We start from the raw sequence: 15,877 nt of genomic DNA on the forward strand, positions 1-15,877 counted from the left end.
AATTTGAAGCCGTCAAGTACAGTATTTGCTTTTTACTGCTCCATCAACATATGTTAACTGCATTCCCAGGTCTGGAAAGAGCTTTATCTACTCAGGCTTACATTATCTGAGGTTCATTATATACAGGGGGGAAAATAGTTCAACAAGCAGCAATATTTTAATTAATTACAGAATATCATAGCCTCTGAGGGCCATTGGGTGAGACGAAGCATTCTAATTGGATGCTTCGTACATGCTAAGCTCTTCAAGGATACCTTACATAACGCCATTACTTTTGTTATGGTAACTCGGCTATAAAAAGAAAGAATTCAAATGGATAATTGCTGGACAATGTTGTTGCAAACATTCTGCTCTCATCCAATCAGCAACTCTATAAACAAATAATCACAGTTCCAATTGAGACCTTCCACTTAGGATTTGGAATGTAGAAATGATCCACACCATTGTACAGTGACATGTTTTTATATGTATTTTATCCAGGTCTACTATGAGCAGAATACCTGTTAGCATAAAAGAAATTATAGTTATTGCGGCTGGCCATGTAGATAATCGGGAATACATACACATTTGAAAAACAACGTATCACACAGTTTTGTATTTTTTAAATCCAAATAGGGTCTATCCTATTTCTATTCACAAACATGTTTGGCCTTCCTGTCAACCAATCAGCTATGTCAAAGAACTGCTATGTGTTGTAACACATTGTGAGTATATGGGCCATCCAAAATGATGTGAGCCAATCAGCTTCCTTTACAGAAGTTAGGATTGTTAAAATTAGTAGCAAAGCTGATTTCTGATTGACTCTAAATGCGAGTCACCACATGATGCATACAATCCCATTTCTCATTTGACACTCCATTCCTAACCACGTCTAATGTGCCCTTTGTGTCAGCCTAATATCCGCTGAGGTGATTCACCTTCGTGACGATGTCGAAATGCTGCCCCAGGCTGTAGTGGTTGACCTCTCAGGTGAGGCATGAACGCTAGCATTAACAGAAAGGTATCTCTTAGCACAGTGAGGGATCCTGCGAGGGCTGAGAGACTGAGACCTTTGCACTTCCCTCGTGGCTGTCTTCTGGACTGATGAGCCTCTCACCAAGTGTGACCAGTCGCTGGAGTTTGTGGATGCTTCTGGATAAGAGATAAAGATGTTTAAGTTGACTCCAAAAGTCTTTTCATTCGCAATAACTGAATCCCTACTCGACTTCTGCTGGTTGGGGTTAGTTTAGTTTGATTGTGAGTAAGATTAAGCAAACACTACCAAATCGTTTTCCACTAAATTTGTGAGCCACTTTTGCATAATTTTGACACTGTTTTCCTTCAACAGAACATAAACCCCCAAATTTTCTTTACAATATGCTCTATGAAGCCCCATTAGTCTAAACACAGCATTCTGATTGATATTGTCTTTTTGTTTGTGGAATATGAGTCAAAACTACCCGGGTTTTTTTGTCCATCTCAAAGGGTGGCCAATTTGTCACTTGCTATCAAATGAAAATGACATCACAGTTGCTCAGGGCTCAGGTAACAGCCAATTATGGCTCAGCGTCAGAAAACAGGTGAGCCGTGATAACTTGTTACCTGAGCCCTGAGTAGCTGTGATGTCATTTTCAGTCGACAAGCAAATGACAAAATGGCCGCCCCTGAGATGGCTAATAACAGGTGGATTTTGCTGTTTAACTCATATTCCACAAATTCAATATTAATCAGAATGCCGTGTTTAGACTAGTGGAGGTCCATAGAACATATTATTGCAAAGACATTTTTGGGGTTAACTTGCCCTTTCATTCATCAGGGAATAATACATTAAGACAGTAATCTCATTAACAAAATCCAGTCATGTTTAAAGGATGGGTACGTCAGTGTGATCCCAAATATGATTATTCGGTTTTGGGTGGGAGTCTGAGCTTAACCGGTAAGTGACATTCTTGATCCTGAAGTAATTTCTCCAAACCTGATGGAAAATCAGTGTTTGATGTTTGATGAGCAGGCAGGCAGTCGTCGGTGTCCAAACTGCGACTGTTTCTCAGAGCTTGGAGGGAACGAAGGCTGGTCCGCAAGGGTGACTCTGTCCTTGCTGGTAGTTACAGAAGGTCATATCCAACATACACAAAAGCATTATTAGTCCAAACTATTACATATTTTTCAACTTAAACCTACAAAGCAAGGTTATAAAGAGAATCCGTTTGCTTTGTGTACCTCGATTCTGAGCTCTTTTAAGCAACTTGAACTGAGTGACTTGCTGACGAAGTCTAACCTGTGACAACACAAGTACGTCAACAGGATGTATTTCCTTCCCACTGAATTTAATGCAAAAGTATGATCGAAGTGTTACTTGTGGCTCAGGACTTCTTCTGTCTGAAACACAGGAGGGCATGGAGATGTAGTCCTGTCGTAAACCTATAGTGTGGACAACACACAGATTAAAGTTACGTTGCCTCGAGACAATATTGAGGGGGGGAATTGTGCTAGACTTACTGTCTTCTTGTATGCGGGCCATAAGGTGAACGTCTGTGATGTCCTGCAATTTGTAGCTGGTAGTTATGGACTCGCAGGGCATACCCAGATCACTATTATCTGTTTGAATACAGAAAACGTATTTGACATATGGATTATATGTTGTTTTTAACTATATGCGAACCTGGTGTTCATAATGTTAAGAATACCTTAACATTATGAAGAGATGAAATTCAAGAGATGTATCATTAAATGTATATAAGGTTGGTGGGTTTACTTCAGGTGCTATTACCGAAACTGTTCGAGGTGTCACGTATTGTGTTGGCAGATATTTTGTCATTATGAGGATCCACAGATGCACTGCCAGTTTGGTCTTGCACTGCAGGCTGTCTGTAAAAGATGCTTCTGTAGGAACTGCTTGTTTCTGTGTAGAAATAAAGGTACGATTCTGTGATGGGATCAGTCACAACATGTTTAAGAGGCAATAGCTGTATTTGTGTAGCTTACTTTGATTTAGTTTATTCATAAGAAAACGCGATGCGGCCTCCGTTTCGGGACTCGGATTATCCAGGACGTGTCGACACCATCTCAGAGGCGACTCGTTGTCCACGGACATCCGCCTTTTTGGAGACTTGTATAGCCTGTGAGCGATCCAGTTCATTCAGTAAAAAAACAGCCCATGGCTAAGGACCATCTGAGCACTCTTTTCAGATGTTGGCTAGCAAATCAGTGCATGAGATAAAAGTGACAAAAGCAAAACATAGGCATTTTCTAATAAATTCAACTCAGCAAAGCCTTGCTTAATACTTTCAGGTTTGTTTGTTCCTGTTTGTATTATGAGTGTGCTGGACAAGGTTCTATATGTGTGCAATTTATTTAATGAAATGATGACTGAAACAATGGTACGTGTGTGTGCGAACCTACCCTAGCCACCGCTCTGAAAAAGTTCTGCCTCCGCCCCTGACAAATGGTCTAATTCTAGAGAATTTGTGGCAGAATTTGTTGGTACCTACCAGCTATCGTCATCCTCTTTATCATCCTTTAGTTCAAGAACCTCCACTAAGTCCAAAACAGTATGCATTCCTGCGTCTTTTTCCTTTTCATCATTAAGCATCACCCCATCCTTGACACCGGAGGACACTTGAGAATTAGATCCAAACTTTAAAAAATCTAGTCTCATCCTAGCGTCCCTGGCGAAAGACCGAGAAGTGCAACTCTTCATCCCAGTTGGTTCGGCCCACACGCTGGGATGTGGATCAGTTTTTCCCTCGATCTGGAAAACAGGATGATTTAAACATATGTCATCTTTAAAATCCAAACCCCAATTTCGTATGCCCAGGTTCTGGACATCCATTCCTTTCAAGCCACAGTCTCCGCGGTGGAGACACGTTTCTCAATTCTGAGTTTCAGTGAAACACTTGCTCAGCACACGATGCGACACTCAGGCTTTGATCCACTGACCCAGATTTCTAGAGCACGGCCGTTAATTATAGAGCCGCAACAGATTGGATGGATTTAGAAAAGCATCACAAGATTATGTGGATTAAAGTGTTGGCAAATTGCTGCCCAGAAAGAAAAAAGTCTATAACAACTTACCATCAAGGAACAGTTTTCTATTACAGAATGCAAGCTGTTTTGAAAAAAAAAAATGTTTTCAGCATCTATTCTTTTTTATCAAGATAGGACAATCACCCTTTGCTTGTAATACATTTATGTCTATTAAAATACACTCACATTTATTTTATTTATGCCCAACCAGGTAAACGCCGAGCAAAAAAAATAAAGTCAATCCCCAAATCACAGCTCATCTGTTTTCTGAAGCTGAGCCACGATTGGTTGTTACCTGAGCCCTGAATAACTGTGATGTCATTTTCAGTCGACACCAAGTGGCAAAATGGCCGCCCCCTGAGATGGACAAAAACCGGTGGATTTATTTACTACTTAACTCATATTCCACAAACAATATTCAGAATGCTGTCTGTATATGGATCTGTAGACCAGTGGGGCTGCATAGAACGTATTCCTGTGAAGAACATTTTGGGCTTGACTTCCCCTTTAAATACAACGTAACTGCACTGAAAAAAAAGGACTGTAGCCTATTTGAAAAGTTAGGGAGGAAAATGCTGAACATGAAAGGCAAAAAATGACTTGTTGTAGATTTAAGATAAAACAAAATAAACAAAAACAAACTCAATCAGGCTATACGCTTCCTCCACTTTCCCCTCCCATTGATGTCATAGCAAACAAAGGGGAGGTGTTTCTCCGCGGCACTTGCAATAGTGGCCCCCTCACTTCTGTTTCCTTGTCTCCGTCTCACTAGCAGACTTTATCAAAACCAAGCATCGTTCGTTTATCCTTAACAACAGCAGCGCCACGTTGCGTATCGTAAACAGCCTCCAGAGTAATATGTTCTATTTAACTATTGGTTCGACATGCTAACCAATAGTTAAATAGTCAAGTTCCACCTGTGCCAGTGGGTGGAATTGGAGATGAGGGACGACGGCCGCAAAGGTGAACTCGGCAGCCCCTCTTTGGTCAGCCCCAGCATCACACAGGTAGTAAAGCTTCATTTTCAGTCACTAAATATAGTTTTACTTTTTTTTTCTTTTTTTTTTAAGATGCCGTTGAACTTTTAGTGGTATCGCTGGCGTGACCGCTCGAAGACAAAGCAGAGATGAAGTTGTCAAACCTGTCCGTCCACATCTTAGTTACCATCGGCAAACCGTTGTAATTTGCAACAATTTTCATCCTACGCACCGCGCTGTTTCTATCTGTAGTTTTACGTTCCGTTATTACACTGAATCCAGAGAAAGTTTAGCTGATCGTCTCGTGCGGATGATAACCTCTTCTTCCATGTCGTGACTTCCATTTGTATACAAAGGATCACATTTGCATCAAACGAGCGGGTATGCGTTGAATCGATTCAAAGTAGCGTCTTAGTTGGAAATAGTTATATAATTAAATCATACGATACAGATACAATGTGCTTGTAATTAAATCACACAAGACTACACAAATTTGTTTTGAATGTAAAATTGCGTAAAGGCACAGCATGGGGAAGATGCCCCCTACCTCACAAGTTTTTTGGTCTCTACAAACTTGCAATTTATACATAGTATGGGAATTTATTTTGAATTTTGACAGTACGCTTACTTATACGTCAACTTAAACATGCATGCTTCACAAGACATAATAATTAATTGCAAATTTCAAAATAGGTGTCCATAACACTTGCTCTACCCGACTTTATTTACAATATGTGGAAGTATGTTGGACAAGTAGGGAAAGCACGTCTGCTTCACAGTTCTGTTGTTTGGGGTTCAAGTCTTGGCAGGACATTCCTTTGTGGAGTTTGCATGTTCTCCCTGTGCTTGCAATGGTGATCTTCCAGCCACATTCCCAAAGCATGCATGTTATTGTTTTTAAATTGCAGTAAGGCTGTATTTCTGTTTGATATAAACTCTTTCGACACAGTATTGGTTACACTTGCACAATCTCTCTAATGAGAATACATACATACTATCCCAAAGCTGTATATGTCCCCCATTTAAGTCCCTGTAAAGTAAAAATAAAATTGTCTTAGAAATTCGACATGCCACGCTGTTTACAAGTTGTTGCCTAATTTGAATGAATAAAAAAAATCGCCAATTATGTAAAATGAGGTTTTAAAGTCGTTAAAAACTAAAATGTTTTCTCAGCTCTTAGATGCTGTGGGCGTGTCCTGTAAATGAGCTGAAAACACGCCCTGATCGACTTGTAACTGTCAATAAAATATTTTCGTACATTTCACATTTGGCTACATATCCCTATATGTTTGAGTCGTGAAAATATATGCGGTTAAACCGCTGATACCAGTAAGATGGATTCCCAAACTTTACACATTGATACGGTTGATAATTCAGTCATTTAAGGCACTGTATTTGCTGTATCATACCACGAAGGAAATCGGTACTAATATCGACTAGCAGACTCATGAAAGGAACAGAGGGAGTTGAGAACTATTTATAAAATGGCAAATGAAATGAAGTGGACTTCAGCCCTCAGTGTAAGTTCTTTTAAATCCTGGTTAAAAGCTTTGCTGTATTTTCATAACTTTCATTAAGGTCTTTTAAACATTTTAAGTCAATTTCACAGCATGGTCTTTTAATAATTTTACAAACTTGCAGTACTTTTATTACTTTAATTTTAAATGTTTTTAAAATCTTTTGTCACCAATCTTTTAGCAATAGCCCAAATTCATTTGTGGCAGTCCGGCACAGTTAAATGTGTATGTGGGGAAACACTGAGGCTGCAGTGTGTTATTCGCAGAGCCGATCAGCGACGTCATTGATCGACTGGCGAATTAAAGATATAAAATGAAATGCAAGATATCAGCCGATCCAGCCGACCGATCCATGTAAAGTCTATAAATGACACTCCTAAACTGCGGAAAAGTTTGTTGCCGTCCTGCCCGTCACAGTACTGGAAGATACTAATGAACTATTGTTTAAAGGGGCTTCTTCCTTCTTCGTATTTACCTTATCTTATGCTAATAGAAAACAAAGGAGTGAAACTAAAGCCATGGTTGCTTGCAGCCCATGAAAGGTGGGGTGCATGTTATTTATGAAAGATCTATTGTCAAATGAAAAATAATGGTACTTTTACCAGGTTTGCTTGACCACAATCTTACACTCTGATCATATTGACTACAGATCTTTTATAATCTTACTGCATGACATTTACATTATTCATTTCTGCCCTCACGCATTCATATCTTTTTTACACTGAAACCATTCAAGTAGTACACAATCTGTTCCAGGATAATGGTCAACCTCAGATTTGTTTAGAAAAACAAAAGTAATGGGGATGCGGTAGACATAATCTGTTCCAAGGTCACACTGTCACCATGCACCATAAAACCTTGATGAATGGCACGGGCCGTGTTTTAGAAGCAAATTTTAATATTCTTGACTGTTATAGAAATGTAGAAATGCAACCAGTGTAATCATGGCACAGCTTCAGAAAACAGGTGAGCCGTGATTGGTTGTTACCTGAGCCCTGAGCAACTGTGATGTCAGTTTCAGTCGACGTTGTGACAAAATGGCCGCCCGCAGCGATGGCAAAAATAAACGCAATGTTAATCAGAATGTCCTGTTTCAACTAGTGGGCCTACATATAACATATTCTGGAAAAAAATATGTTTGGGTTGACTTTGTCTTTAAATATGTCAATCATACCGTACAACTTAACAGCACCTGAAGGAGAAGAACTGTTATGTTTTTAACTTCCTCCCTTGGTGGCACCATGTGAAAATGGTTCCTCTTTACTTTGACAGCAAAGGGTGAGAAAGGGGATGAACTACATTTCAAACGTTGCACATTCCCTTTCAGATTAGTAATTGCATTTTACATCTCAACTCAATCAATTCACTCATGTTTTGTGTATTTGTCTTTTTCTTGTAGAATTCAATTCATTTGAATGGGCATACACAAAACGGCCTGAATCACGCTCCTGTACCACAGCTTGAGTCCCAAGCTTCGAGTCCAGAACTCTTCCCGAGTGTGACCATCTCCAGGGGGCACTGGGGTGGGAAGTACGAGTTCCTGCTTTCTTGCCTCGGATACTGCGTGGGTTTAGGGAACGTGTGGCGGTTCCCTTACCTTTGCTATCGCAATGGAGGAGGTAGGAAGGTCCCAAGCAAGTTTGCATGCCTTTTGTGTGTACTGTTTGCCTTTTCACATTTGTCACACCTATTTGAGCATATACGGCTTTTTGCTTTGGGTGTGCTCTGCACTTGTAATCATTTGGGCGTGCTCTGCACTTGTAATCCATTTGGTCTTGCAATTCGTCCTGCCAGGCCTCCTGGCTCGTTGATTGATCTTAAGACTCTAATCCTTTCCTTTGATGATTCTTTAGAGATGTTACACCCTATGTGCTATGCATTTTTATGTGACACGTCACATGTTGAAAACTGAGTAAATATAAAGCCCAAACCCTCAACGATGAACTCACTAGTCTCGACATTAGGTACGCTTTTGTAACTCATTCACTGCCATTGGCAACTGAATTTGTCTTCACAGTCCAGCCCTTCAATCCCAGGAATTTATTTACATTTTTTTTTCAAATTTTTTCAAATGTTAGGGTAAAAGAGGGTCTGAAAATGCCTGGCAGTGAATGAGTTAATCACATCAGATCCAATACAGGAGTAGTGTATGAAAAATGCAGGTTTTACAAATGTATAATACCTCTCAGAATGATACTTACCTATAATACCTGACAGAATATTAGATACAGCTCTTCGATTGGATTTTTTTTTTTTGTGGGTAATGTCGTTGCTGCCTGACTCAAAAGACCACCTCCTTGTATTTCCCACGCACTGCCCTTCCTTCCCTGCCCTTGACCTCTTTCTATTCTTCCAGGTGTCTTCCTTATCCCCTATTTCATCATGCTCTTTGTTACTGGCGTTCCGCTCTTCCTCATGGAGCTTTGTCTCGGCCAGTACGGAGCAGCCGGACCCATCACTGTATGGAAATGCTGCCCTTTGCTTAAAGGTGATGACCTCCTTTTCCATACGTGTCAGTGACATAAAGGCACATTCATTAGAAGTATGTCTGCCAACATGTTGACTTCAAGAGGAAGTGTGGAGGCTCACAGAACACGTTTTTGTAAGCAAATTTTGGGGGTTGACTTCCTTTTGAAAGTCGCCGCCTCCACGGCATTCTGATTAATATTGTGTTTGTGAAATATGAGTTAGCCATGTCACGGGGCGGCCAATTTGCCACTTCCTGTCGACTGAAAATGACATCACAGTTGCTCAGCGCTCAGGTAATGAGCAATCTCGGCCCACCTGTTTTCTGAAGCTGAGCCATGACTGGTCGTTATTTTTGGGTTAACTTCTCCTTTAAAAGACCACCGTGAAGAATTTAGTGCTATTATTGCCTCTCCTTTTCCTGAGTAGAAGCGGCAGTTATGCTAATGCTAACAAGGGTCAATGTCGAGGGACTGCAATTAGCACTTATTGAGTTCTTAGTGTCACCACACAAACTTAACGTAGTTTGGTGTTGTTTTTATTTTGATGGTTCTTATTAGTCATATACAGGTGTTTAATGTTTATATCATTGTATTATATCTACAGTATATACAGTTTAGTTAGTTTAACTTTATACCCTGAATAGAAGAGAAGAGATGATTACAATGCTAGTATGTGAAGATTTTATTTCGGTATTAAAGGTTACATTTTGTATATTACATGATGTAGTGTACGTGTGTTTTTATTATATATAGCAAGTCCCGTTTATTGCCCAACAGCAAGTTGGGAGAAAGAATAGGCTTCCACAAATGTCTCAGAAGGAAAAAAAAAAGTTTTAAGTGCCTTAGAGATATAAGTGGATTCATCTACTCAGTCGTACTGATGTACTGTAATAGTGTGTGTTTACTACTTTTCCGACATACTTCAAGCCTGTTGTCCATGTTGCAGGTATCGGCATTGGCATGCTTTGTGTGGCTGTGCTGGTGTCTCTTTACTACAACGTCATTATAGCGTGGACGTTTTATTACCTGGGCAGCTCGTTCCAGATGCCGCTGCCTTGGTCATGTGACGCCATCGCCAACGCTGCCCTCTGCAATAGCTCCAGTGGGGAAAGTCCCAGCCCCTCAGAGATCTTTTGGAAGTAAGTGCAATGATTCAGTGGACGTGCTATATCTGAAGTCTGTCAGTACCTCAAAGTGCACAAACACAGTGAACACAGGCATTCCTGAAACGAGGTTCTGCTGATTGTTCTTTTTTTTTTTTTTTAGCGATCTACCTTAGATTTAAAAGAGACAAGTGTATGTAAAATGAAATCATAGATTTGTTTCAAAATACATGATACATGTTTGAAGATAATAGCTGGAAATATGCAAAGCCAGAACTATGCAGTACTGAATTGTGGAGATACAGTGTTAAACTGCTTCATTTTGTGATATATTTATATGATATATATTTTGAGGGTGGGAGTTTTATATAGTTCATAGTAACTGTTCAGTTTTGAAAGTAAGTGTCCAAATGTGATTTTGCATCCTCGAAGCAACCATCAATTTCATTGTGCATAGATACGCTGCTTTTTACAGAAGTGGCATTTGATTGACAGTTCACAGTTGAGCGGGGTGCGGTTTCAGCGCATTCAGCATGTTTCACCATTTTGAAGTCTCAATTCATATACCTGTTGACTTTTTTTTTTTAATTATTCAAATTTGTCAGCGTTGTTAACACTCCTCTCTGTGCTTTGACAAAATTCCAAAACTTTACTTTATTTTATGCTTTTAAAGGGTCTTTAAATGATATTTCTTTTTCCTCCACACAGTGTACAACGGCACATTATAAATCAAAGATTTTCCGTCCTGTCTAATACATAGTTTTTTCTTTTTATTGAAAAGAAAACTTCTTTGTCTCTTTGTTTTAATTTTAGTGAGCGTGTGCTGGGTGTCGTGAACAGTGAAGGCCTTCATGACCCGGGTCCAGTCCGCTGGCCCCTGGCCCTGTGCCTCCTGGCTGCCTGGCTCATTGTCTTCCTGTGTATGCTCAGGGGCATCCACAGCGCTGGCAAGGTCAACCCCCCACCCCCCCACCCCCCGGATATAATGACATCATTCCATGCCTTGTGGCACTTGTGCTCATGGCTGCCTGCGCTCTGTGTATTTAGGTGGTGTACGTCACGGCTACGTTCCCGTACTTCGTACTGATAGTTTTGATCATCAGAGGTGCTACACTGGAAGGCTCTCTTCAGGGCATTGCTTTTTACCTCACGCCAGACTGGAGACGATTAGCAAGCGCGCAGGTACAGATAAAAGCCCATGATGAGATTTTGATGGCTTTAAAAACAACTGCAGTTGATTTTTTTTTTCTTGAGCTGACATATTTGTGCTCAAATCCTAAAGGTATGGAATGATGCAGCTTCACAGATCTTCTACTCGTTGGGTATTGGAATTGGAGGAGTTCTTTCTATGGCCTCCTATAATAAGTTTGACAACAATGTCATCAGGTGAGTTCAACTTTGAGGTGGAGCAAACCCACAGGAAATTGGATTGTCAATAAATCTGGTTTATTTTGATTTCAGGGACACAATAATTGTCACCACTGGAAACTGCCTCTCAAGCTTTTTTGCAGGATTTGCTATATTCTCAGTCCTGGGCCACATGGCGTGGAGGAGAGGGGTGCCGGTTGAAAACGTGGCAGTTTCCGGTGGGTATTAAATTGGAATTATGGTTGCCTTTAGAAGCAGCGCATTGCAGTGAAATAGTGGCGAGCATGTCTGGCTCACAGCCAAGTTCAAATCTCCTGGTTTTCTTTCGGTACTCTGGCGACCCCTCACACTCCAAAATCAAGCATAATTGAACACTCCAAATTGTCCGTATATGTCAGTGTAAATGGTGGACTTTTTGTGACCAGTCCTGTGTGTACGCGCCACTTGCCCAAAGTCATCTTAGCTAGCCTCCAGCTCACCTATGAGCCTTATGAGGTAACTGGTATAGAAGATGGATGGAATGTGCATTTTATTCTAGATGCAGCTTCCCAAAAACATTTCCAGAATATTTTTTTTTATGCTATATGCATTACACAGATTGTGATTATGATACCGGTACACTTTGCTGGAGGCACTTTTACTTCGAATTTATGAACATGCATTGCAAACATGTGCTACTTAGTACAGGCACCTCAACTCACACGTGCAATTTAATTGACTGGATTGAATACCACCCTTGTATTACTGAAAGAAATGGCACGTAACTGTACAGGTTTAGATTAAGTGGCATGGAACATACAGTACTTTTGAAGAGTTGGCCCATGAGTTTCCCATGCCAAGAATGGAGTTATTACCTAAATTAAATTGTGGTTTGCCGCATGGGCTTTTCTCTGATAATTGTCAATATTCAAATGATTCAGTTTGAGTGACATGTTTTTCTCTTGGTTGCAGGTCCAGGATTAGCGTTTGTGGCTTACCCAGAGGCCCTTGCTCTGCTGCCAGGTTCGGCGTTGTGGTCCGTTCTCTTCTTTCTGATGCTTTTCATGCTGGGGATTGACACACTTGTAAGAAGACGCCTATTTATTGGAATGCATACCTTGACATACACGCTGGATGATCCTTGTTGCTCTGCCACATCGCAGTTTGGAAACATCGAGGGTATAACCACCGCGGTAATGGACGAGTTTCCGCAACTGCGGAGGAACACCAAGCACAAGTCCGTGTTCCTGGGCGTTCTGTGCTTTTGCCTCTACCTGATGGGCCTCCTGTTAGTCACTGATGTAGGTTTTTTTTTTTTTATTTACCAACGCAAGCAGCGTCTACATCCACCATCCTCACCATTGTTTCGTCTTCATAGGGGGGCATTTACTGGTTCACTCTCATCGACTCCTTCAGCACTAGTTTTGGCCTCATCATCATCGCCCTCTTCATGTGCATTGGCATGTCCTTCTTCTATGGTAGCCCATCTCGCTTGACCACCCGTCATTCATGTTCTCTTCATCTTTATTCTGTGTGATAACTTTCATACTGTGTAATGGTTTTGCTTTATCAGGAGTCAACCAGTTTTGCCAGGACATCATCGACATGATCCGTTTCTGCCCTCCCTGGTGCAGCAAAGTTTTGTTGTACTTCAGAGCATGCTGGGTATTCTTCACTCCGTTTCTTCTTTTGGTGAGTAACCACATGGACTTTGTGGTCAACGCTATGTACAGTGTAATATTAAAGGTGGAACGCATGTCTTTCCGGCATGCATGTTAATCAATGGAATTAAAAATAATCAGTTCCATAGTCAAATTAGGCATTTTACTTCACAGGCTATGTTTTAGGTGTCATTTCCACATTCTCAACTGTCATGCAAGTGTATAAAGAAATAGGTGTTTGCGCCGTTGTGGAAGCGAGCAGAGCCGACTTGATTTCCGGCCAATCCAAGCAGCGCCACTCACTCCCTTTAAATTGAGTGCAGGTGAGACGTGCAGTCTACATGGCTGGGATCGGCGTGCGCAAAGTACGTTTATAAGGAACTGCACATGGATCGCCACTTAGAGATGATGTAAAGTTGTCCGCCGTGTAGCCTACTACCTCCGATTTTGCATCTGTGCGTGATGATAATAGTAAGAATAATAGTAATGCGTTGAATTGATTTCCACAATGATTGGTGGTTCGATGCATGCTGTTGTCATATAAAACATGACATGAATTTTATGAATGAAATACACCACCACGCCACCACACACTTCCATAGAGCTCCGAATCCGTCCGTCTGTGCCTGCGCCACAATTTAGACCAGGTTTCACTTGGTCTAAAATCTAGTCTACTTTGTGTCACCAATGTCAGGTGCGTCGGGGGCATCTAATGGAAAGCGCCCTTGGAATGCCCAGCCAGGCCCAACGGGGTCTGCCAACTTCCCAAACACGATAAACTAGGCTTGCCCCGGCATGCAAATGAAGACAGATTTTACGCTGAGCGCACGTGCGCTTGTCTATGAAAATAGAGCCCTCTATGTTAAAGCTATGTGCAGGGGCATCTGCTGGACATTCGGTCCTTTTGGGGGGGGTAATTACTTTGGGGCCCCACATTAATGTCGCAAATTGAAAATACCGTTTGATCGATCAATACCCCTTTAAAACCGTCATGAACTGGAGTCAACTTTCACATTTGAGCTTGACTTGAGAATTGCCTATCATTCTTCATTTGCTACTGTAACTTTACGCAATTCTTACCTAGACTCACTCGGTTTATGTTTGTGGTTGTAGTTCATCCTGACCTACATCTTCATTGAGATGTACAGCACGTCCCTCCATTACGGCAGCTATGTGTATCCTCGCTGGGGGAAAGCGTTGGGGGTGTGCATGGCCACGATCTGCTGTCTACAGATCCTCATCTGGGCCATAGTAGCCATCTACAAGGAAACTGGAACGCTGAAAGAAGTCAGTATCATGGCCTGTGCATGATGAATCTACCTATGAAGCTCTACGATGAGTCCTGTGCTTATTTTATTCTGCAGCGTTTCCACAAATCAATTCGACCACTGAACTCCTGGCGGACAAACAACAGTGCAGGGGTAGTGGAGCGGAGCGTGGATGCAGAGAGGGTGGAGAGTCTGTTCACAGTTACTCTCACGGACATGGACTTCAGTGCGATGACATGGGAGGAGGGAAGATAGTTTTGACGGCCTGAGGAACAATGACCACACATAGCTGAGCAGACTGTTTTGTTGGGAAAGAACTGAAAATATAGACTTAATTTGCTCTAGGTTGTCTTTGGTGGCAGTGTCTGAACCCACCTGCAGGAGAATCTTGCGAGCAACATAATGAACTTTAGTTTAGCAGTAGCGGCCTCTTGTGGTGTAAAAAGGGTACTTGTGATAGTATTGCACGAGCAGCAACATTGTTCGGTGGGAATGAATGATGATGCAAGAGAAATGGGAAAGATGGAAGTGGGGCATATTTGTGACGTCCTTGCATACTGCATGTTGATCTTGTTCCTGTGACTGTCAAATTAACACTGCTGTGGCTGATCAGTGTTGGGTGAAACAAAAAGAAGCCATATTGTGGCTGCGGCAGATCAGCAGCGGGTCATTTTGAATTAGCCGTTTGCACTGGGACAAACGACACACGTTAGAATGCAGTGGCAAACAACAAGCTATATGTTGGCAGTTCATTGCTATAGGAACAAGCTTGAATGAAAAAATAGGTTATCATATTGCATTATGCAAAGAACTGCTTTTATTGCTACATAATGCTGCTTTATTTATGTTGTTTCATTTTCAAATTGTTTCGATAATGTTTCTTTAATTGAACTGTTCGCTCTAATTTATACGGTATACTGTTTCTGATGATCATATGAGCATTTCGTCGCTGTCCTGTGAAAAACGCTTATTTCCAATTTTGGAAACTTTTTTAATTTTCACTTTAATGCTATTTCTGTAACGCAGAAACATGATTCAAGTAAAAATAAGAAAATGAAAACAATGGAGATAAGTGTTTTTCACATGACAGCGACGATTTACTTTTTCAGTCTAAATGGAATTCCATTGATTGCAGTCAATGAACACAGTCTCTAATGGAACAGGGTCTGTTGCCACAAATCTAGACCCAGTACAAAATATACTTTGCAAGATGAATAATAGTTTGAATATATGTGCATAATATACAGTATGTGTATGAATAACTGAATAAATTGCCAAATGATGTCTTTTACAGTAGTGTCTGAATGTCTATTTTATCATAGGCACATTTATACACATTTCACAGGACCAATCTTCACTTTACTTTAAATGTTCCTGACTTTTCTGACTGCAAAATAGCTGGAGTAGTGGAGCATACCTTCATATTTCCATTTGTTTATCTAGGAATGTCAATCTCTTTGTTAATTGTTTTGTTTTGTTTTACACTAGTATGTGCTGTTTGTAAATTTATTTGTTCAATTTGTATTCCTCT

General features: G+C 40.9%; 2 protein-coding genes across 2 annotated transcripts; one reads left to right on the forward strand and one right to left on the reverse strand.

The window, feature by feature from the left end:
- Positions 1–443: 443 nt before the first annotated feature.
- Positions 444–3,928, reverse strand: LOC147133229 (uncharacterized). Its single transcript, XM_086012659.1, has 8 exons — positions 3,471–3,928; positions 2,965–3,098; positions 2,750–2,881; positions 2,479–2,577; positions 2,336–2,400; positions 2,200–2,257; positions 1,955–2,077; positions 444–1,131 (listed from the first exon to the last, which is right to left on the reverse strand). The coding sequence occupies exons 1-8, from the start codon at positions 3,809–3,811 to the stop codon at positions 914–916; spliced, it is 1,170 nt and encodes a 389-aa protein (XP_085868785.1). The 5' UTR covers positions 3,812–3,928; the 3' UTR covers positions 444–913.
- Positions 3,929–4,744: 816 nt separating this feature from the next.
- On the forward strand, positions 4,745–15,639 carry slc6a7 (solute carrier family 6 member 7). The gene is given in 15 exon segments (XM_086012402.1): positions 4,745–5,012; positions 7,899–8,118; positions 8,856–8,987; positions 9,914–10,106; positions 10,884–11,022; positions 11,118–11,252; positions 11,353–11,456; positions 11,532–11,656; positions 12,390–12,502; positions 12,581–12,718; positions 12,796–12,895; positions 12,991–13,109; positions 14,192–14,365; positions 14,443–14,595; positions 14,597–15,639. Coding segments are annotated over 15 exon segments (1,950 nt in total). The 5' UTR covers positions 4,745–4,946; the 3' UTR covers positions 14,636–15,639.
- The last annotated feature ends 238 nt before the right edge of the window (positions 15,640–15,877 follow it).

The sequence above is a fragment of the Filicampus tigris genome, chromosome 17 (assembly GCF_054856515.1).
Source record: "Filicampus tigris isolate MCC_2025a chromosome 17, RoL_Ftig_1.0, whole genome shotgun sequence".
Classification (NCBI taxonomy): Eukaryota; Metazoa; Chordata; class Actinopteri; order Syngnathiformes; family Syngnathidae; genus Filicampus; species Filicampus tigris.

Excerpts from the sequence above, each read along its gene's own strand:
- LOC147133229 (XM_086012659.1), bottom strand. The coding sequence starts at position 3,811 with ATGGATGTCCAGAACCTGGGCATACGAAATTGGGGTTTGGATTTTAAA. Across the intron at positions 2,578-2,749 it reads TGACACCTCGAACAGTTTCG|ATAATAGTGATCTGGGTATG; the intron begins GTAATAGCACCT and ends GTATTCAAACAG. Across the intron at positions 2,401-2,478 it reads GGCCCGCATACAAGAAGACA|GTTTACGACAGGACTACATC; the intron begins GTAAGTCTAGCA and ends TCCACACTATAG.